At 37.3% G+C, this 23,339-nt stretch overlaps 1 protein-coding gene across 1 annotated transcript in view; it reads right to left on the reverse strand.

Annotated features, from left to right (window-relative positions):
- Window positions 1–16,317: 16,317 nt before the first annotated feature.
- The window catches only part of LOC134541796 (neuropeptide CCHamide-1 receptor-like), a 60,621-nt gene continuing 53,599 nt past the window's right edge, over window positions 16,318–23,339 (reverse strand). The window contains exon 6 of the mRNA XM_063385478.1: window positions 16,318–17,262. Within this exon, the coding sequence (XP_063241548.1) occupies window positions 16,394–17,262 (869 nt within the window). The 3' untranslated portion in view covers window positions 16,318–16,393. The remainder of the gene's footprint in view (window positions 17,263–23,339) is intronic.

The raw sequence follows: 23,339 nt of genomic DNA on the forward strand, positions 1-23,339 counted from the left end.
GCTTTGTGCACGAAACTATTTGTGCATCAAAGAAATATCCTTCATACTCAAAGAACTGAGGAAAGCTGGCTACATACAATAATGGCTTATTTTACTTGTATTTGTGTAATGTTGAGAAGTAATAAATATTGAAAGTAAAAATTTATTGTTTTTATTTCTTGTATTCTGATTTCCAACAAAGCCTGTGTGTGTCCGATACTGTTTGTGTGATCATTCCGTTTCCTGTGTGTACTGTGTGTATACGTTTCGTTTCCTGTGTGTACTGTGTGTACGTTTCGTTTCCTGTGTGTACTGTGTGTACGTTCTGTTTCCTGTGTGTACTGTGTGTACGTTCCGTTTACTGTGTGTACTGTGTGTATACGTTTCGTTTCCTGTGTGTACTGTGTGTACGTTTCGTTTCCTGTGTGTACTGTGTGTACGTTCCGTTTCCTGTGTGTACTGTGTGAATACGTTCCGTTTCCTGTGTGTACTGTGTGTACGTTCCGTTTCCTGTGTGTACTGTGTGTACGTTCCGTTTCCTGTGTGTACGTTTCGTTTCCTGTGTGTACTGTGTGTACATTCTGTTTCCTGTATGTACTGTGTGTACGTTCCGTTTCCTGTGTGTACTGTGTGTTTACGTTTCGTTTCGTGTGTGTACTGTGTGTACGTTTCGTTTCCTGTGTGTACTGTGTGTACGTTCCGTTTCCTGTGTGTACTGTGTGTACGTTCAGTTTCCTGTGTGTACTGTGTGTATGTTCCGTTTCCTGTGTGTACTGTGTGTACGTTCCGTTTCCTGTGTGTACTGTGTGTATGTTCCGTTTCCTGTGTGTACTGTGTGATCAATACATTTATTTCACGTAAATTGCATGTATTGCGCGTACATTGCGTACATTACGTGTTGGAGCTGATGAAGCTGTTGGAGCACTTGAAGCTAATGGTCAATTGAAGCATAGGAGCAAAATGTAGATGGATCTGATGACGCGAATTGTAGCTCTTGGAGCCTGGCGTATTATGGAGAGATCGAATTTTTTTTAGATCAAATGATCTCTTTATAATTTGTAGATTTGACTCTAGTGTTATTGTAAATGGTTCTTGATTTGACTAGCGTATTATTCCATACGGTGCATGTATATAAGCGAGTCCTAGACAACAGGTCGCTCAGTTTGTTACTGACGTCGGTGGTGTAAGGATCACCTAGTTTGTTTCTTCTGGTGCATAAGTCGTGTCAATTAGCTGTTCTTGAGACCTCGATGGCATCTTTACCGTCTTTAACGTCGAACTCGATTGAGGTTGTACCGTCGACTACGGGAACCTTGACGACAGCTACGATGGAGAAGGTGCAGATCCCGTTGACAACGACGACGTCAACATTGGAGGAGATTTCAACAGATGTGATACCACCATCATCCGAACTTTCATCATCAGCAATGGATTCTTCAACTAATGAAGAGCGTACATTGCGTCAGTGCAAATACTGTGACGCATCATTTACTATCACCTCAAATGCTCGCAGACATGAAAGAAGCATTTGTTCTAATAATGTTAAAAGAATACCATTTCAGTGCAATAAGTGCAAAAAACTAATTTCACGTCTTGATACCTTACATCTTCATTATAAAAAATGCTCCGAGAAAGTTAAGTGCGAGTATAATGAACATGGTTATTGTTTTGACTCTTGTGTTGTACCGGCTGATGAGTCTATATAAGTGAGACCCTGGTGATATGGACTTCAGTCCGTCTCTGGCTGGGGTGATGAACGAATCGGATAGTTGGACTTGTATAACATAATAGACCTGTATCTAGTTATTGTTGATATTTCGTTGGCATCATTACCACTATCTACACCAACCTGGATCGAAGGTCTATCATCATCAGTGCAGAGCACGATGACAACGACGTCTACAGCTACACCTGCTCTCTCAGCACAGCAGGAGATTTCGCCACGTGCAATATCTTCCGCAGAGCAGACCTAAAGGCTTCAGAAGTTAATATGTCAGCAGTGTTACAATGAATGTCAACAGTTCCAGTGGCATTGATGAAGGAAGGAGCATCCAGCGGTGTTGCATCACCCGACTGCACGTACTGTGAGAAGATCAAAAACTTAAAATTACGGGATTATGTAATACACAATTGTAGTAATAACTCTGAACGCATTAAATATCAGTGCAACAGGTGTTTAAGCAGGTTTATACTCTATGGAAGATTAAAACGGCACCTCAGGAATTGTGATTGACTGGCTGTACATTCATCGGAATCAAGCTATATAGTTTGTATCAAAACATTAGCAAATATTCAAAGTGCACAACGACACGAAATGTATCACTGTCCTTTTAATGAAGTCGATAATTCGTCTTTGTGTGAAAATTGTGGTGTACCAATATGTCGACCTGATAAACTGAATATACATTTAAATTCATGTAAAGGACTTAGTCCGTATAGTAAGAAAACTGTTTGAATCGTGAGATCCACGAAACTTTGGTAATTTGTCTGTGTATTTTTTCGTACGTGTAGTTGTGTAGAATATATGTAATAAAGGTATTTTCTAAAATAACTTGCGGTTTTTTTATTATCTCAAACCTGCCACTTTAGTGGTACTTTTTTAAAATATTAATGTTGTTTTGTATCGGCCAGGGATCGAACCAAGTACTTAAGTCGATCTAATTAATCAGTATATAGATTACAAATTTATTTAATGAAATTTGAACTTTTTCCCGAATCTCTAGCATTAAAATTTCGCATTTCCAATATGGTGGTCTTGATGTCTGATAGGATGATGGTCGTAGAGGATTTGGAGTCTCTTTACGAATGTTGAACATGGTTTATTGAAATTATTATTTTTTACATAAAATTAAACATTATTGCATCGATCGGGTATCGAACCGAGGACCTTAGTCGATCGGATCAATATGTAAATTAATGAGTGATTTATTTAATTAATTATGGTATTTTTCCCGAATTTCAAGCTAAATAATTACACGATTCCAAGATGGCGGCCAAATGACAAGATGGCGGATGTCACAGTAATAATAAATGATTACTGCACTCTAGCGGGTAAGAATTAAACTGATGTGGCGTCAGCGCACTCTAGCCGACAATACAATGATGATGGCTTCCAGCAACGAAAACCAGATGGCGGACATGACGTCATACTTGCTTTGAAAAAAAGTGGTGGGAGTCAGTTTGCCAGCGTCCACTGTGAGGGAAGGATCGGTCGCCATTTTTATTTTTTTGCTCTCACCGGGTTCGAACCGAGGACTCCGAGCTCCGTGTCGTAAAATTACATTTTTTTATAAAAAAATTATTAAAATTTATTAAGTGAATTTTTTTATAAATTTATAAAAAAATTCAGTTAAATCGGATAATAAATAAAAAAGTTACAATTGGCGGGCGTAACGGAAATTGCAACGATGACGTCATCATCCAAGATGGCGGTCATGGTATCCTTATTCCTAGAAATGGCTTACCGGAGGCTGTAGACATGGATGCTTAAGCCGTTTTTAGAAATTTGGGTTCTTTCTAGGGCAAAACGACTTTTGAGGACTATGAAATCGAAATCCTAATTTTTGGATTGTGGAATTTTTTGAGATTTTTTGGCGGAATTTTTTTCCACAAAAATGTAAATTTTGGCGATTTTTGAGGAATTTTGGGCAATTTTTGCCCAATTTTGGAGAATTTTGACACATGTTGAGGGTCAAATGTCAAGGTCAAGGTCAAAGGTCAAGGTTACAACCATCCAAGATGGCCGCCGTGACGTCACAATTTAAGATGGCTGACCAACAATCTTCAATCCACAGCCTGAAGCCTGCGCTCGGAGCCCCATTTACATACTACTATTAATATTTTGAATAAATTTGGGTTTAGAATTAGAATCGCACCTTTATTAATTAATCCTCAAATTTATTTTTAAAGATATATATTTTTATAATAAAGCTATAAAAAATAAAGGGCCCTATTAACCCATGTTAGAGATAGGAGAGCATTATCCACACACACATGAATAAAAATCGTACGTGAATTGGTGAGGGCTGGAATGTGGCCGCAACAGATATACCTCTATCATGTGAGCAAATACATTTTTAATTGATGTTTACGAGTTATTTAGCTTTCGTTATTGACAATCAAGGATCCACAAAACACGTGGTATTAGGATGTACACAGGGCAAACCGAAGTAAAATTAATTGGAGGCTTACCATCCAAAAAACACATTAGCATCAGATAGGGTATGTGTAAAACTCTGGTGGTTGCTAACTGACACAAACATTTATTTTCCCATGGTACCAAAATCCTCCGTAGGGCCGGGAAAAAGGGAGGGGGGGGGGGAGGGTGCGGAAACGAGTATAAAGTCTTGTCTTCATGCTATTAAAGTTATTTATGCGAACACTAGCGGTATGAATACATTTACTATAAAATTAAAAATAATTAATTGGTGCATTTCCGTCAGGCGCGTTAGAAGCGAAACTGACTGGTTGTGTTTCTACGTCAGCTCACTAACAGCACTTCGGGCAACGCTACTAATGCCATCGGTGTTTTCGGAAAGAACTTAACACCTATATGGTACATAAATTTGCGATTCGAGGGGCTTTAGTATCATGCTTGTACAGTACCATTACAGGTTATGTACAAGTTAGTGTTTTAAAATCTATACTAACTAGAAAATTCCGTCTATAGTGGTGTCTATAAGGTTTAGAATAATATGTGTAATATGTAACTGACGAATCCGCAGTCACATGACCTCGTAACTTCCAAATGATTTGTGTCGCTATCGAAGTGTTAGTGGAACAAATATGGCGTCAAAGAGCAATCTCTCTTCCTAATAGCTACAATTCGTATTACATTAAGCATTACACACATTTTTTTCCCTTACGCTTTGATGATATCATCACAATCACTTACCCTTCGGGATATTAATAATTTTCACAATAAAATATTAAATAAATATCTAAATAATTACATATATGTAATAAGACTTTATTAGAGAATTTGTACTGCTAAACATTAATTATTCATGGTATGGTGTTTTGTATGAACAATGGTTTAGTTGTGTTTTCAGGACAAATTTACTGAGATGCAAAACCAGCGGTTTTTTTTAAACGCGTTGCAGGTAGGCAGTTTATAAAGCACGCAGCATTCACCAAATGCCTACCTCTCCGGTCTCACAACTTAACGCCGTTTAGTTTATTTCTCTGGTAAATTATTGAAGTAAAGTGTGTCATAACATCCGCGTTATTCTTACTGTGCTTGTTCAGAAAGCGTACGACTAGGCAAGGGACAATTCTGCACAAAGAAACTATTCGTAATTTAATGTTCCGAATTCGCAACTTCTACAATTAATCTAGGGTGAACCATTTAAATTAACTTCTGTTGTATTGTACAGATAAGTTGATTTCATGTTTACTTTAATTTTAATAATTGACACAAACAATAATTATCAGAGAACAGAAAAAAAAATCTCCTCTCACCGTAATTCCACTCTACTGAACAAAGATATCACATTGATCTCATCGTAACGTGTCAAGGCAATCTAGAATCAATATACCTTCAACTTTCTTCCCTTATAACGTAGCAATGTAATGATCTAGACTTATTTGATATAAAAATCAATAAGTCGTTCTATTAATATTTGTTAAAGTTGTAAAGTTAAATTTATGTAGCATATAAAACAATGTCTAAAAAAGGTAACTTATACAAAACCATTATGCTTTTAAGCTGGGACAATCTTGCCTTTACACAACGACATGTATGTAAGGCCCGTTCGTGTTTTCATCATCTTAGATAAAACTACAAGGCTGCTAGCATAGGTTTCTGACTAAAATAAAAAAGTAAGTAGCTACTTAAACAGTCATTAACATGTAAGACAGCTAAAAAAAATTAATATATATGTGTTTTGACAATACAGATAAACAGAATTATAGAGTAACAAAGTGATGATGGCAATAAATGGAAGAAATATTTTCAAACGATAGCCTGGGCAGTGATCCAAGTGAAAGCATTTTCATATGCTTCCATAAAGTTCTATAACTTAACTTCTAATTCTAATCGTTTATCAATACACAAGAAAATAAACCCATATTTTTTAGTTATATAGGTATAATTCTACTAAGTAGATTAACTGACACGGCAAACGATGTAATTTTATTTATATGGTTGGTTGAATATAAGACAGAATTCTCAGCTATGCAGAATCGCAAAGTTACTACACCCACCCCCCCACCCGGCTCCGAAAAAAAAAACAATTGGAAGGCGCGTGCGATGAAAGCGGCATTGTGTTTCGATGGGATTGCGAGTGTGTATGTATAATTCAAATTCAATTAGCGAGTCCACATTCGCGCTGAATGGCCCAGAAATGAGATGGAATGATGGACGAGCCGGAACGGATTCCCGTCGCCGTCTCTCCCGCGCTGGCGTTGGAAAGGTTCAATTAAACGCGTTATCGTCGTCCCTTTTCGGCCGAGCCCCGCCGGCGACACGAGGGGACTTGGTCGCAGCTTCGCGGTCCCGATGGCGCGCCGACAGCGAGCGCGGTATTGGCTGGGGTTAATTCAACTAATTAATCAACTCTATCCAAGAGCGATTGTGGCGGGTATACAGATAAGCTAGCGCGTGGTGCCACGGACGCACATTCACCACAATTTATTTTCATACCTCATCATCGCTCGCGATGATGGACAACGAACAAAGGAGTCATGATTTATGCACAGAAAATCTGCAGCCTCACAAAACTGAGTTTGTAAAACATTTAAACTGCTTGAAAATTTATCACGGAAAGCTGTTTTTAGGAGTTTATTAGTCCACAAAGTTGATTTCCTGTTTCATTTATTTTTTAATAATTGACTCATAGTCGTTAGTTTTTCATTCATTTTGCGAAAACAATAATCCTCCGAGAATAGAAAAAAAAATCTCCTCTCATCAGGATTCCACTCTATTGAACAAAGATATCACATTGATCTCATCGTTACGTGTCAAGCTGTAGCTGTGTTCAGTGGCGGATCCAGGATTTTGGTTTGGGAGGGGCTTGACCCAGCTGAGGCTAGGCTTTATCAAGGCAAACACTAAAACAATAGTGGACCCAGATGCTTTTGGAGGGGGCTTGAGCCCCTTAGTCCCCCCCCCCTCTGGATCCGCTACTGGCTGTGTTTAAACCTTTCCAATCATAACTCGTACCATTTATTTCCGAATTCTCCGCATTGTACACAGCTTATAATTTTAATATTGTTACGAACGCGAGAGACCAGACCACGGTGCCAGGTTCTGAGCGTTCTGGCGGCCCTGCACGGCCACTGGCGTCACGCGCCGTGTCACGTGCCGTCCACTGACGTAAGGCATGTCACGCGAGCCTGGCCGCTTTCGTCGCTACCCACTCCCGTCACCCCTAGCCCCGCAACGTCCTGCCTCGGCGGTGTTTCTATCCCTGAGCGGCCTTGGGAATTTCGCGGGCCGCCGTGCGGAGTAGCGAAAATAAACACCGCCTTTCTCGATGTTTCGGGCGTCGGTTCGAGAAGGGCGAATTCCGAGCGAAGGGTAGTGCGACATCGGTGAAGAGGGTGAATGACCGTTGCCCCCCCCCCCAACCGACGCGGAGTTCGACTGGATCGTAATAGTGTGGTGACTGAGTGGTGCGAGACTGTATGTGTGGACAGGCGAGATGTAAGGGGCGAACCACTGTTGAGCCTAGCTCCAGTGAGGAGTGAGAACTGCGGGTCTTGACAGACATTGTGCCAGTGTTTTGTGATCGGACATTTTTAAGTACAATTATTTATTATTATTGTAAATATTAGAATTTAATAAAACTGTGAAAAAAACCTAGTTGGGTTATCTCGTACGAACCAAGTTCTACACACATAAATCGTAACAATATATTACCATTATTATGAATGGAAATTTTTTTGATGACCTAACAAAAAGGAAACAGACTCTTATCTCAATATATATTTTTTCCTTTCAAAATGTACACACATATGTCGAATGAGATACTTTTATAACCAAGACAATGATATAGGTTCGAACCTCTTCCTTCACCAAGGGTAGGGGAGACTGGGTACGGTTGTGCCAATTTTCATTTTATCGCCCATAATTTCGTAAGTATTCCAGTTAGCTGGAAGTAAGGTGTGTTTGATAGTGAAATGTACATTTGCCTACATATAGTTACTACAATTTTGTTTATAAGTGCAAAGGTTAACTTATAGGAGCCATTTAAAAAAAAAGAAGAAAATGCCACAATCGTCCCCACCCTAAGGACAGTTGTGACAGTGCCTGGGGTCGAAAGTAACACGTACAAAAATACACATAAATGGTCTTTAATCAGCTTTATTGCACGTAATAAATGTCATATAATCATTTTGTGATTAAATACGTCGGTAACAAAGAAACATTTGCATCAATTTTGTATTATCTTTAATTATTAACAGTATTCACACTAATTAGCCAGTAGGTTACTAAACGTAATGTCATCTTAAGATTAAAATACACATAAATGGCCTAAAATCACCTATAAGGCACTTAATAAATGTCATACAATCATTTTGTGTTAAAATACAGGAAACAAAGCAACATTTGTATTACTTATAACTAATAAGGCTCTATAGCATCTTTAATTATTAACAGTCTTCATATTAATCAGCCCATAGTTTACTGAAATTTTAATCAGATGTATATCAGCTTAAATAAACATTTGTGTAAGTGAACATGTAACAACTAAAACAAAATCAATAAAATCTAAGGAAGTTCTTACTTCCAAAAAAGTAACTTATTGAGATCTAGTCAGACTCTTCACAGTTATGACAAATGTAATGGCGACTACCATCTGTGCACTCAAAGTGGGACCAGAGCTTACATTTTCCTTGGAACTTGATCCATCTTTAAAAAAAAACTCATTGTTTACTTACGTCACAACTGTACCCAGAAAATATGGCACAACCGCACCCATTGCATTCATTCGCAAAAAAAAAAAAACAATTGCCATGACTATACCGGATAACCTACGTTCAAAGTAATCACGGCTGTTTAACCACTAATGTTTAAGTTTTTACGAGAAAAAACACTTATCACTCTATATGCATTAATAAACCAACAATCACACAAAGAAAACGAACAAAACAAATTACTTTTCATGGAAAAAAAGTAATGTGGTACTCTGCAAGCCGTCGCGCGCCGGCTGACGCAATACTATGAAACACGTGCGGACAGGCACGCCGCTCCTCTCTTCCCTTAAACCCCCCTCTCCCCGTATTCCTTATAGTTTCACCAATACGACGACTGTCACGACCGTACCCTGGCACAATCGTATCCAGTCTACCCTACTTTGCTGATATCACGAAAGTTCTGCAATTTTTTTATTGCAGTAAAATAATGATTTTTGCAATAAATAAATAAATAAAGTGACTCCAATTAAAATATTTACTGTCTAAAGCCAACAAATATATAAATGTGGCAGGTAAGTGTACAGTATTTTCAAGATGGTTTTGTTGCTGATTTTAATAAAATCTTTAAACTGTAGGTATTTGTACACCACTCTTCAGGTTAAATAAATGGCAAAAATTTAATTACTTTTGTTACATGCGGAGAACCTGTTTTTACGGTTTTTTCTGCGAGATCCTTAGACATGAATCAAATATTTTAGAATGACAATATAGGAACCTCGAGCTTTTTAACATGGTGAAAGCTGGCGACACCCGACAGCAGCGACCCTGGTTACTTTGCCTAAAGGAACGCCCGCGAAATTAAAATTGCCATGTATTACAATGGGAGATACCAGCACAAATTTACTCTCGTCTCTTGAAATCTTGTTGTCATCGTAAAATGAATTTACGGTCAATATATTTTTACTGAAACAGAGTATTCATATTTCAAAACAGTTACCCAATTTACAGAGCTATATTGATTTTTAAGACCATTAAATATAGTGTTACTACTGTAAACATAACAGACAACCAAATGACGCAAATCAGTCAGTTTTTAATAACCAAACATTCTTAACTCTAAACCTGAAATTGCGTAAATCACATCTATACTATAATAAAACAGTAGTTTTTTTTCTGTCTGTCTGTTTGTACGCGGTGTTCTACAAAACTACTATACGAATTTTAATGGGGTTTTCAAGTTAACTTGAGCGTAGTAGAGAAAGAAATATAAGCTTTATTTAATCAAAATCGGCTCAAGGAAAGAAAAGAAATCTTAATTTTATGACATACAATATAATCATTATAAGAAGCCATTAAGTTTTGCAATTGTAAGGAACTAAGTAGAGAGTAAGAAAAAAATACAGATCCTGACAGTTTGTAGTGTCGCCATATTTGTTTCAATTTTCAATACCCTTTTTGTATATTACAAATTAAATTGCAGAAAAAAATCATGTTTCATAGACACATAAATAGTGAGTGGGTGTCATTTCTCTATGTCCACGAGGTCTCGCCACGTCAATTTTCTACTTGGGGCGAACCCGTCCGCTTAATTAAAATAAATAAACAGCTTTTATCGTTGAATGATTTATTTCATGAAAATCTGCTCTCATAAAGACACTAATGAATCACCAACATGTTCGATAACAAGAAAAAGGTTACAAGAAAAAGGCAAAAGTGTTACAAGATTTCTCTCTAATCGTTTGGGATGAATGCACGATGGCGAATAAAAAAGCAGTTGAAGCTGTGGACAGGACACTACGGGACATTAGGCGCAATGAAAGGCCCATGGGGAATGTCACACTACTCTTTTCTGGAGATTTTCGGCAAACTCTACCAGTTGCAAGTCGAAGGACTAGAGCCGATGAAATCAAAGCTTCACTGAAGAATTCTTACCTCTGGCCTCAAATAAAAAAAACTGCAATTAACAATTAACGTGAGAGCACAGCTGGGTGGTAATTCTCATGTGCAAGAATTTTCCGGTGTTCTATTAAAAGTTGGAGAAGGTGCCCTCCCTGAGCAACACGGTCAGGTGACGCTTCCAGAAATACTTGGCAGAGTCGTATCTTCGGAAGACGAACTCATGCGTTCGGTATTCGGGGATCTGTCAAACATACAACATCAGGAACATACGTGGTTATGTGAACGTGCCATACTCACTCCAAGAAATGACCAAGCTGCTGCAATCAATGAAAATTTTTTAAACGAATTGAATGGGGCTGAAGTGGTTTACACATCGTTTAACATCGTCCTTAATCAGGACGACGCCACTAATTATCCAATTGAGTTTTTGAGTTCTCTCACTGCAAGTGGTCTTCCTGTTCACAAAATTGTTCTCAAAGTCGGTGTTCCAATAATGCTTCTGAGGAACCTTACTCCCCCAAAATTGTGCAATGGAACCCGACACTGGATGTGGCTCAGGTGAAACTGTTTTCATATCACGCATACCGATCATCCCGAATAACTTTCCGTTCGGGTTCAAGCGCACACAGTTTCCAATAGCAGTTAGTTTCGCGATGACAATAAATAGGTCTCAGGGTCTGAGCCTAAGGCAGCTGGTGTCGACTTAAGGTCTGATTGTTTTTCCCACGGCCAGATGTATGTGGCTAGCTCGCGGGTCAGTAATGCAGACAATATTTACATTCTAGCTCAAGACGGGAAAACAGTAAATGTGGTTTACAAAGAAATTTTATGAAGTGTCTTCCCGACATTACATTTGAAGGTAGAAACATATTTACCCAAAATTTAGGTAGTAACATATTTTTATTGCAAAGACTGAATTAGAGGTGAGAAAAATTATCATTTGTGAACATACGAAAACTACTACAACTGTATCAACTGTTATGTTATAATGTTTAAATTTCGAAATGGTGCAAGATAATACAAAATTCCATGCGGAAAAAGTCGTGGGCAGCAGCTACGTATGGTTATAGGTATAGGGCTATGCATGCTGATTTTTCATATACTGCATGGATGCGAACGTGTAAGAATAATCTGTCTATCTTACTATAATAAAACAGTAGTTCTTCTTCTGTCTGTCTGTCTGTTTGTACGCGGTGTTCTACACAACTACTATAGGAATTTTAATGGGGGTCTTGCGTATAACAGTCATTACTTCATTAATTGCCTTCAATGCAGTTACCTTATTTCACGTCCAGCGAAGCGGGCAGGTTCGGCTAGTATTTTATAAATATTCCGTGAAAGTTAAAAAAAATTTCCTCGGGGAACTGCTTAAAGTGAAAAAAAAAAACTTAAAAATGAATATGACTTGTCCCGAACCAAAATTAAGTATTTTTAATGTTGCTAATTGAAGTCAACTAAACACTTATAAATATTTAGATTAATTTAATTTATTTAAGATAACCAAACATAAAACTAATTTATATTATTTTTATGTTGAAAATCAAACATAAAACTTTTTAAATCAATAATTATGGTAAACTGCTTGAAATACTAGTCATTCAGGATAATGAGAAGAGCGAAAAAATACAAATTTGAGGATATTTAAATTATTTTTTAGGTAATGCTCTGGTTAAAAAATATACAATAAAAATTTAAAAACAAAATTCTATTAAAAAAAGGTTAAATTTTTTTTTAAAACATTGAATGTTTAAATTTGTATCATTGTTTCCAATAAGGCACTATCATTTTTAAACAGTGGACAAGGAATATTTGATGTAAACCATACACAAGTAAACATGGCTATAGCAAATATTGTAGTTCCTATTAAGATATTTGGCTATAGTTTCAGCCTTCGGAAAACTAAAAAACGACTTCTAATAGCTAGATACATCGAAATTATTGCAACCAAACATTGCACAAACTTTTCCAGTCATTATAAATAACTTAAACAGGAGAAAACAAGGAAAAAACGTCCATTCAAAATTAGCAAAATAACATTGTCTCAAATGCGCTTACAACGTAGGTCCAGGCTAGGCCGCCAGAATGCGCTGCTGAATGTGTCGCCCGTTCTTTTGACGACTTTCCTATATTGTCCTTCTAAAATATTTGCATGAATATAAAAATTTAATTTGGTTCCGAACATAAACCAGGCATCTATTGGAGAAGACGCCATTTCAGAAACAATTGTACTTTGGAATAACATGCATATGCTATTATAAAGTGTTCGTTAAGAGCACAATTGAATATTTGTCTCGAATATGGATATAAGACAAAAATTCGCATTGTTTATAAAAAAGAAAAATAATCCTTGCTAGTTAAATCTGTTTTCACTGGAATACCAATTATTCAACAAACAAAAAAAAAATATATAGGAAATTGGGCTCGTACAATAGTTGCATAATATAGATTACTATTCAAATAAAACCACAGATTAATATTTTTGTTTGTTAGATCTACATTCAGGGTAACTATTCAATTACAAATTAAACTGATTTTACTTACTTTTATAACAATGAGTAAAACTTCATAATAGACAACCGTAAAAAGGTTACACGTAGTGACAATAGGCAGTGTTGAAATAGTGTAATATAAGACTGCAGTTTACGCCTTTATCATAAAACCAGCTTAAATAACACTTTCTTATTACATAAAATAATGCAAGCCAAGCTAGACAGAAAAGTCTTAAAATACTAACATTTTTTTACTAAAACTATTATGGAAGCGGCTACAACCCAGAAGCCAAGCTACTTCAGACATTGGCCGCGAAAACTGGCGAACTTTATTATAGAAGTTATGAAAATGTTAGTATTATTACTAATTTTATTTTCCACAACAAATATGAACATACCGGAAACAGAATATAATAAAATGTACGTATGTACAAATAGTTTACTGTATAAAAACATTATAATAGAGAAATATTCAAATGAAAAATTAAAGAGACAATTCAACACCGACCATGTTTCAACTGAAATAGTTTTAACAGCGGAAACACACATGGAAGTTTTGAGGATAACATAAACTACTAGAATTTTTGAGTGTGCTAAACATCTTGGAATATTTTTTTGTATTATTTAAGTGCAAAATTAATCATTAAAATTTAAAAAAAAAATTAAGTCATCCAATGAAATTTGGGCAATTATTGACAAATTCTGTAAAACAAACTATATGCGCAATCAATTGCACGGCGGCCATTGCAGTGCATAGACACCCAAGCCTGTTCGACTTGCAACCATTTTTCCAAGAACGCCACAGCAGCGGTGCAATGATCGCCCGGTTCTAGTGTTCGATGCGCAGACACCGCCCGAAATCCCAAGCAGCGCTCCTCGGCTGATTCTCCTTCTTGGGTGGGGGGGGGGGGGGGGGAGACGGCCCGTGCGCCTCGCGTCGCTAGGTTCCCCGGATGTTCGTTTCCAGACGTCCCCGTTCGAAACCTAGTTAACGACTGCTAGTCTTGCGGCCGCGCGCGCTCGAACTGTTTCCGACGACACAATCATCCCCCGGCTCCGAACAGGCAAACCGCTCGCCGACGGCGATGTCATTTTCCCCACCCTTCCATTCCCCCCTTCAACCCTTTTCTGCGCACGCACCCCTTAAACCTAATGGAACAGTATCCTAGATTATTTTGCTTCTATGGTGTCATGGGTTTGATCACGATTTTAAGCAAATTCATAACATAACCATAATTAATCTTTTTCAAAAGGTTTTCATCTAACTAAAAAATACTCAGTATTTTAAGTTTTTTTGGAAATTAAAAGCAACATTTTAAAGTAGGTTCTGGCATGTATTGATAACATGAAATCGTGTTAAATGAAGTTTGTTCTTATGTAAAATTTGTCCAAAACCCTTAATTCTTTGCAAATCATTCGTAAGTTAACAAAAATTGTTTCCCAAAAACCCTTAAAAACACAGTATGATAAAAATATAGCAATCGTTTTTCCTTCTAAGATTTGTAAATAGCAGAAAAATAATTCAATTACGGTTTTTCTAGGAGCTCTTTCCTATTCTCCGGGTGCCACTGATCATTAACGCTTCATAAAATTTTAAATTATATTTCTAACACTAACTCCAGAAACTCAGCCTATAGATGTTCCAGAAAGAAACTTAGACCTAGAAAGATAAAACACTGACAAGAGATTTAAAACACATTATTTTTCGGAAGTGAAAGGAAAAATAATTGTTAGCTGCTAAAAAAAATCGTGGCAAAGGGTATGAGGGAAGCTACAGCCGGCTGTAGTTGGGCCGCCGCAAAATGCAACCCCGGCAAACGTGACCTCTCCTTCCCCCTTCGTTGGACCTTTGTCCCTTATTCCCCTCCCACCCATACCCAGGCGTAGCAGTCACGCTTGGCGGAGCATTCTTCCGCCGCCGCGCACAGGCGAAAGCGACGCCTGTCGGCGCCAGAGCCCTGCCCTCTGTGACGGGCGGGGGTTGTAGAGAAGGCGGGGCGAACGCCGGCAGCTTCTGATGTCCCGCAAGGCGTCGTCCCGACCCATGGACTGCCTGCCGGCGCTCGCCCTCTGCCCATCCACCCTCACCAACCCCTCTAACCCCCCCAGTCCCATCCCTTCACCGCTCCTACCCCTTAGCCAGGCAATGCCTCCCAAGGGCGGCCTGTCGCTTCGAGTTAAATTAGCTGGACAGGGTATGCAGCCAGGGGTGTCCAACCACAACCAGGGCGTGGTCTGGGAAGGAAAAACACTTTTTCCTTTATTTTACGTGCCACCGCATATTAGTTCTTCGTTATATAACTAAATATAATTATTTTTACGATTATTAACGGCCTGATATTTTGAAATACTGGTACAATTATTTTATTACTCCATAATATCCAAAATTACTTGAAACATACAACATACATAGAAGGCGATTTGTAACTTTATGCAAACTAATATTACCAAAGAAAAAATTCATCCATTGAATAATCCACAGTACAGAGTTAAATATATATACTTATTCAAAAGGAAATATAACAAAAAAAAAATGTTTGTGTTATGCTTTACGAATCTTTTAAAAACTACAAAAGACGTGATTTGTATTTGTATGCAGCTTACTTCTAGGCAAGTAAAACGAAGTTATTTTTTAATCTGAACAAATTTTGAAACGCATATACTGTAAAAGCTTTTAATCTAATGGGAGGAGATATTTCCTGAAACACTACCTATATGAAACAAATATCCGAGTGCGCTTGTGAAATGCTAGGAGTGGTCATTTTATAACTTCGCTTTTTTGACACTATAAATAATTAAGAATCATAGATAAGCACATAAAATTGAATACTGCAAGTTTAAGGCGAGAAATTTTATTAATTGAATATTATATGTGGCACAAAGGAGGAATAAACTACACATAGTAAAATAATTGATTTACTTAAAATTAAGAATGCTCATCATTACATTTTAAAACTTATCAAAACCAAAAAAAAATTAAACATTAAAACCATCTTAAAAAAGGATTTATGAACATTAAATAAGATATAACTGAAAATTTAGTATTTTCTAGTTTTGGTAAATATATATAAAATACAACTTAAATAAAGTAAAATGGTGACTAATTAAAACTAGAATTTGCAAATTAAATTTATATTAATAATAAAACTTACTATCAATAATTCTTTTTATTGGTTATTTTTATGAATGAAGCATTTGTTTATCGACACACGCCATTTGGAACAGGTACAATAGAGGACGAGAGGGTTAATACAGGAGTGCAGGAACCTAAAGCAAACAGACGTTGAGTAAACGGTAATATACATTAATAAATCCATATTAATGTGGTCGATGAAGATGAAATACAGCATGAGCACGTACTCGAGCGTGAAGCACAGGACGTAGTTCGCCACGAGCATGACCACGACTCGGATTGCTCCGCGCAGCTGAGCCAGCTGCTTCACTCGACTCTCCCCGGGAACGGAGACGGAGATGTGTTTCAAGGTCCTCGCCGTCAGAGCGCAGAAGAAGGCGATGATGAAGAGTGGGAGGGCGTAGCCTAGGGTGAACTCTATGCAGATGTATGCCAGCCCCAAGTTTCCATCTCCCGAGAAGACCAGGAACAAGACCTTGGCAGCGGCGACGAAGACCCAGATGGCAGCGACGACCGCCGCGCACCACTTCCTTCGCTCCCTCGGCAGCACGAGAGTGTCCCTGGCGCACGACCTCACGGACAGGAATCTCTCGACGCTCAGCGCCGCGACGGAGTACACGGACGCCGCCTGGGCGACGTTGCCGACGAAGTTGCAGAAGCTGTTCTCAGGGAAGACCCGTGGCTGTATCTTAATGTTGTCCTCCGGCACGGTTATGGGCGTCAGGCAGATGACGAATACCATGTCGGAGATGGCCATATTCAAGATGTAGATGTTCACGCCGGTGCGAAGATTTCTGTGGCAGCAGAAGGCGACAAGGAGGGAGAAGTTCCCGAGAAATCCTATGGCGATCAACCCGTAGAGGATATACGTGTTAAAATTATATACAGCAATCAAAATAAATTCTGCAACAAAAGAAATTCAATAATGTTAAAAAAATATTAGGTAGTTTTATTGTAAATAAACTAAACTTAAAAAAGTTTGTCAAATTGATGATCTCGCATATGTTTTGTTTTATTGGTCAATACACATCAAAAAATTTTACATATAAAATAGCATCAAATTGAAAAATTTAATTCAAATACCCTGAAATGTTTTGAAATGAAACAACTTATTTTCAATTCAGAGGTGTTTGACAACAAGCATGTAAAATAACTATTATACTCAATTCAACATATTCACTCCAAATATTATGGTTTATAGTTACATACAAAGGTTTTAGCTTAGTGAAATTTTTTAATTTCATTGTAAATATATCTTAAGTAAGTCACATGCAATACTAAATTTATGAGTGAATTGTATTTATAAGCTATATATTTTATAATTTCGCTAAGTAAATTAAATTGTATGTGTTTCTATACTATTTATATACAGCAAGTTCAAATGATATATATGTAGAGACACCTGTATTTCGCGATTTCATTTCATGTCAAGGTATTTCACAAAACACTGTAGCTTTTTCTAAGAGTCGTGGAAAATTGTGAGGGTGCAGCAGTACGGTGACCACATTCTCATTGGCCCCGTCAAGAACGGGACGACACCTCTCACCGACCGCAGCCAATAACCACAGGAGAAGAGCTACAGTATTTTGTGAAATACCTTGTCACGAAATGTATTCGCCTAATACAGGTGTCCCTATATATATGCTATTAATAAACATTATCGAGGTAAAATGTCTGTACATTGGATGCAATTATGACAAAACTATTAACTGTTTTAGATGACAAAACTCTATTATATGTATACAATAATACAATTTACAGTAATGCAATTTGTTTAAATCAATAATTTGGTTCAAAAAGATTCAAACATATTCCAATTTATTTTTTTCAAATTTTATTAATTATTTTTTTTACAGATTGGAAGTAATTATATATTCTTTTTAAAACAACTATGTAATAAATATTTTTTCCTATATTTATAAATAGTTAATAAGATTGAAATCTACATGTAGAATTAGCTACATTCCAAATTTTATTTGAATATTGTTAATACAAATTAATAAATATTACTTAAAATTATATTCTTTCAAAATTATTCTTTAATATAAGTAGTATACGAATGGGGCGCCGGCGCCTGGGTTCTGGGTGTGGTGAGAGGTGCCGAGCCACATCTCTGACGTCACGTCCATCTCTGACGTCACGGCGACCATATTGGATGGTTGTGACCTTGACCTTTGACCTTGACCTTGACCGCGGCGGCCATTTTGGATCCGCCATTTTGGATCCGCCATTTTGGATGACGACATTGTGTTCTCGAACTTTCCGGTGATGTGTTATCCGCCATATTGGTTTATGACGTCACCGTTGCAAATTTCGTTACGGTCGCCATCTTTAACTTTTTTATTTATTATCCGATTTTTATGAATTTTTTTAAAAAAAAATAAAAAATTCCACTTAATAAAATTTTAATCAAAAATATCGAAAAAACATATATTAACGACACGGAGTTTGGAGTCCTCGGTTCGAACCCGACGAGTGCAAAAAAATAAAAATGACGACCGATCCTTCCCTCACAGTGACTGCTGGCATACTGACTCCCACCACTTTTTTCATAGCATATATATCATCCGGCAGTATGACGTCATGTACGCCATCTTGAAAATCTTTATTTATTATCCGATTTTAATGAAAAAAATTCCAAAATTCATCAAAAAATTAATGTATTTGAATTCTGTTAGATTATATCGATGTACGTCCTTGGTTCAATTCCCGGCGAGAGTAAACGGTCAATCCTTCCTCCATGAAAGCTACCACCACCTGCTACAACGATTACAGCTTAACATGTTGTGTAGTGGGTTTCTAGCTCAATCATTCTTCTCATGACGTCTAGCATTCCTTCTCATGACAAAATCCTTGCCACAATATCTACAGCGGCTTCCTTCCGATTCAGCTGCAGATAACAAACCATGATCCATGGTAGCTTCTGTGACTAATGTTAGATACAAACTGTCAGTTTTCTCCAATTGGAACCATTTCTTAAATAGAATTTTTTAAATATTTCATCAGCGAGAGTTAAGTTATCTAATGCAAAGCAGATTGATGCAAGTAGTTCTGGCTGTCATCAACAGATGTCGCCACATGTTGCTTACAGGTAAATAATATCTATTTCATTAATGCGGGATGCGGAATGCTCACTATCGATCGCAAAGGAAGATTGGCTACGCTAGACTCTAAGGAGAAGGAAGTTCGTCCTTCCCGTTAGTGCTTCTTAGATTTCTCAGAGATTATTATTATTCGACTGAGTAATTTTTTTTTTAAATTTCCACCTGATAAAAATATTACAAGTGTTGATTAAGTAGCAGAAGTTCACTAATTAAATTCAACCTTGAATAAAGCAAAAATGACATGTCTCATTAAGTAAAAAAATCCTTCATGCAGAGATCAACTTCTCATCAGTAACCAGAAGCACTCGGAGAAAACCATCAGATGTCTAGTCGGGAATAATCAGAAGCACGCAGAGAAAACTATCAAAATATTGTCAAGAATAATCAGGAGCACACGGTGAAAACACCATAATATTGTCAAGAATAAACTGGAGCACACGGAGAAAACCACCATTATATTGACAAGAATAATCGGAAGCACATGGAGAAAACCGCCACAAGTTTTCATTGATATCATAAAATTCCAAAAAAAAAAAAAAAAATCATAAAAAATTAAAACTAAAAACGAAAAAAAATTCAAAAACTGATTATGGCTTGTAAACTTCTCTTTGATGTGCAAAGTTAGAGTTCTAGTACAAGCGAGAATCAGTTTTTGAATTTTTTTCGTTTTTATTTTTAATGTTTTATGAATTTTTTTTGGAATTTTATGATATCATAGAAAACTTGTGGCGGTTTTCTCCGTGTGCTTCCGATTATTCTTGTCAATATTATGGTGATTTTCTCCGTGTGCTCCCGTTTATTCTTGACAATATTATGGTGGATTTCTCCGTGTGCTCCTGATTATTCTTGACAATATTTTGATGGTTTTATCTGGGTGCTTCTGATTATTCCCGACTAGGCATCTGATGGTTTTCTCCGAGTGCTTCTGGTTACTGATGAGAATTTGATCTCTGCATGAAGGATTTTTTTACTTAATGAGGCATGTCATTTTTTTATTCAAGGTTGCATTTAATTAGTGAACTTCTGCTACTTAATCAACACTTGTAATATTTTTATCAGGTGGAAATTAAAAAAAAATTACTCAGTCGAATAATAATAATCTCTGAGAAATCTAAGAAGCACTAACAGGAAGGACGAACTTCCTTCTCCTTAGAGTCTAGCGTAGCCAATCTTCCTTTGCGATCGATAGTGAGCATTCCGCATCCCGCATTAATGAAATATATATTATTTACCTGCAAGCAACACGTGGCGACATCTGTTGACGACAGCCAGAACTACTTGCATCAATTTGCTTTGCATTAGATAACTTAACTCTCGCTGATGAAATATTTAAAAAATTATATTTAAGAAATGGTTCCAATTGGAGAAAACTGACAGTTTGTATCTAACATTAGTCACAGAAGCTACCATGGATCATGGTTTGTTATCTGCAGCTGAATCGGAAGGAAGCCGCTGTTGATACTGTGGCAAGGATTTTGTCATGAGAAGGAATGCTAGACGTCATGAGAAGAATGATTGTGCTAGAAACCCACTACGCAACATGTTAAGCTGTAATCATTGTAGCAGGTTGTTAACACGAATTGACAGCATAAAAATACATGGTAGAACATGTAAAGTCAAGACTACTTACGGCATAGAGGACACCGATGGATCCACTAGACTAAAGAAGAGTGATCTGCATTACGACAATAATTTTCCTTGTCCTGAGCGTGATGGTATTAGCTCTCCCGATCGTGAGGAAGAACATAAATTGAAGGATTCTAATGGCTTCGGGAAGACTGAAACTAATGGAAGTATCAACACCGTGAAAAGTGAGAATACATTCAAGCCTATATTCAGTAGATCCTCCATTCTTTGTAAAAATGATGGACTCCTAAAAAGGAAGCATGAAGACGATGAAGACACTTCGACATCATTGATAGCGAATTCATACGGTAATCTGGGTGAAGAGGATGTCTTCTACAGTGATTGTTACAGTGACTCTGAGGCTGTTGACAAAGGCATAGACTGTGATGAAGTACCTAGAGCTGGCAAGATTGAAGAATGTGGCGATGTCCTGAGACCGAAACGATGGAAACGTCGTGTTATAATAAATAAATCTGATAATGCTTATTATGATCAGTGGGACGATTGTGATTTTAAAGGATTTTTAATAAACAAGCAAGTAAGATGGTGGTAGAAGAGATTGATTACACATCATGGAAAAATCCAAACATATTGGTTGACCGGCTAAGACTTCTACATGGCTCGCTTTGTGCAGGAAACTATCCGTGCATCAAAGAAATATCGTTCATACTCAAAGAACTGAGGAAAGCTGGCTACATACAATAATGGCTTCTTTTACTTGTATTTGTGTAATGTTGAGAAGTAATAAAACATTGAAAGTAAAAATTTAATGTTTTTATTTCTTGTATTCTGATTTCCAACTAAGCCTGTGTGTGTGTTTCCGCTACTGTATGTGTGATCATTACGTATCCTGTGTGTACTGTGTGTACGTTCCGTTTCCTGTGTGTACTGTGTGTACGTTCCATTTCCTGTGTGTACTGTGTGTACGTTCCATTTTCTGTGTGTACTGTGTGTACATTCCGTTTCCTGTGTGTACTGTGTGTACGTTCCGTTTCCTGTGTGTACTGTGTAATCATTACATTTATTTAGTGTAAATTGTATGTATTGCACGTACATTGCGTACATTGTGTGTTGGAGCCGAGTAGACTTGTATCCTTGTAGCTTCATAGACATGTAGTTTCGTAGCCATGCGGTCTTTTAGTCATGCAGTCTCGCAGCCATGTATAGCTCGGAACCAGCTAGATTCTTTTAAATTCGTAGCCTTGTAGCCTCGTAGTCTCTTAGACTCGTATCATTGTAGCCCATTATCATTGGAGCTGTTGAAAGAAAAGGCAGTTGGAGCAGTGGGAGCTGTTGGAGCACTTGCAGCTAATGGTCAATTGAAGCATAGGAGCAAAATGTTGATGGACCTGATGACGTGAATTGTAGCTCTTAGAGCCTGGCGTATATTGGAGAGATCGAATTTTTTTTTTCGATAAAATTATCCTCTTTTTTAATTTGTAGATTTGACTCTAGTATTATTGTAAATGGTTCTTGATTTGACTAGCGTATTATTCCATACGGTGCATGTCTATGCAGGGCTAAATGTTTATAAGATTGCTGGCTTTCGCAAGTGATTCTGTAGTAGGATAGAAATTGTGTAATAAATATTATGTTTGTAAAAGACTTTGTGGAGTTTTATTTCTCGAACCTTACACTTTTCTGGTACTTTTTTAAAATTAAAGTTGTTTTGTATCGGCCAGGGATCGAACCAAGGACCTTAGTCGATCTAATCAATCAGTATATAGATTACAAATTTATTTAATGATTTTTGAACTTTTTCCCGAATCTCTAGCATTACAATTACGAATTTCCAATATGGTGGTCTTGATGTCTGATAGGATGATGGTAGTAGAGGATTTAAAGTCTCTTTAAGAATGTTGAACATGGTTTATTGAAGTTAATATTTTTTTTCATAAAATTAAACATTATTGCAACGATCGAGGATCGAACCAAGGACTGTAGTGGATCGAATCGTTATGTAAGTTAATGAGTGATTTTTTTGATGAATTTTGGATTTTTTTCCCCGCTTTTCTAGCTACATTATTACATAATTTCAAGATGGCGTCCGAATTTCAAGATGGCGGGGGCACCTCGGTAATAAATGATTACTGCACTGTAGCGGGTTAGAATAAAATTAACCAGATGGAAATGTACTCTATAATACGAGTACACACACAAGATGGTGTACTCCAGCAGGTGGTCGCTCCTGGTAGCATGTACTGAACATAAAATGTCGGATCCATGATGGTCGACAAGGACAAAGTCAAA

Source organism: Bacillus rossius (assembly GCF_032445375.1).
Source record: "Bacillus rossius redtenbacheri isolate Brsri chromosome 4 unlocalized genomic scaffold, Brsri_v3 Brsri_v3_scf4_2, whole genome shotgun sequence".
Taxonomy (NCBI): domain Eukaryota; kingdom Metazoa; phylum Arthropoda; class Insecta; order Phasmatodea; family Bacillidae; genus Bacillus; species Bacillus rossius.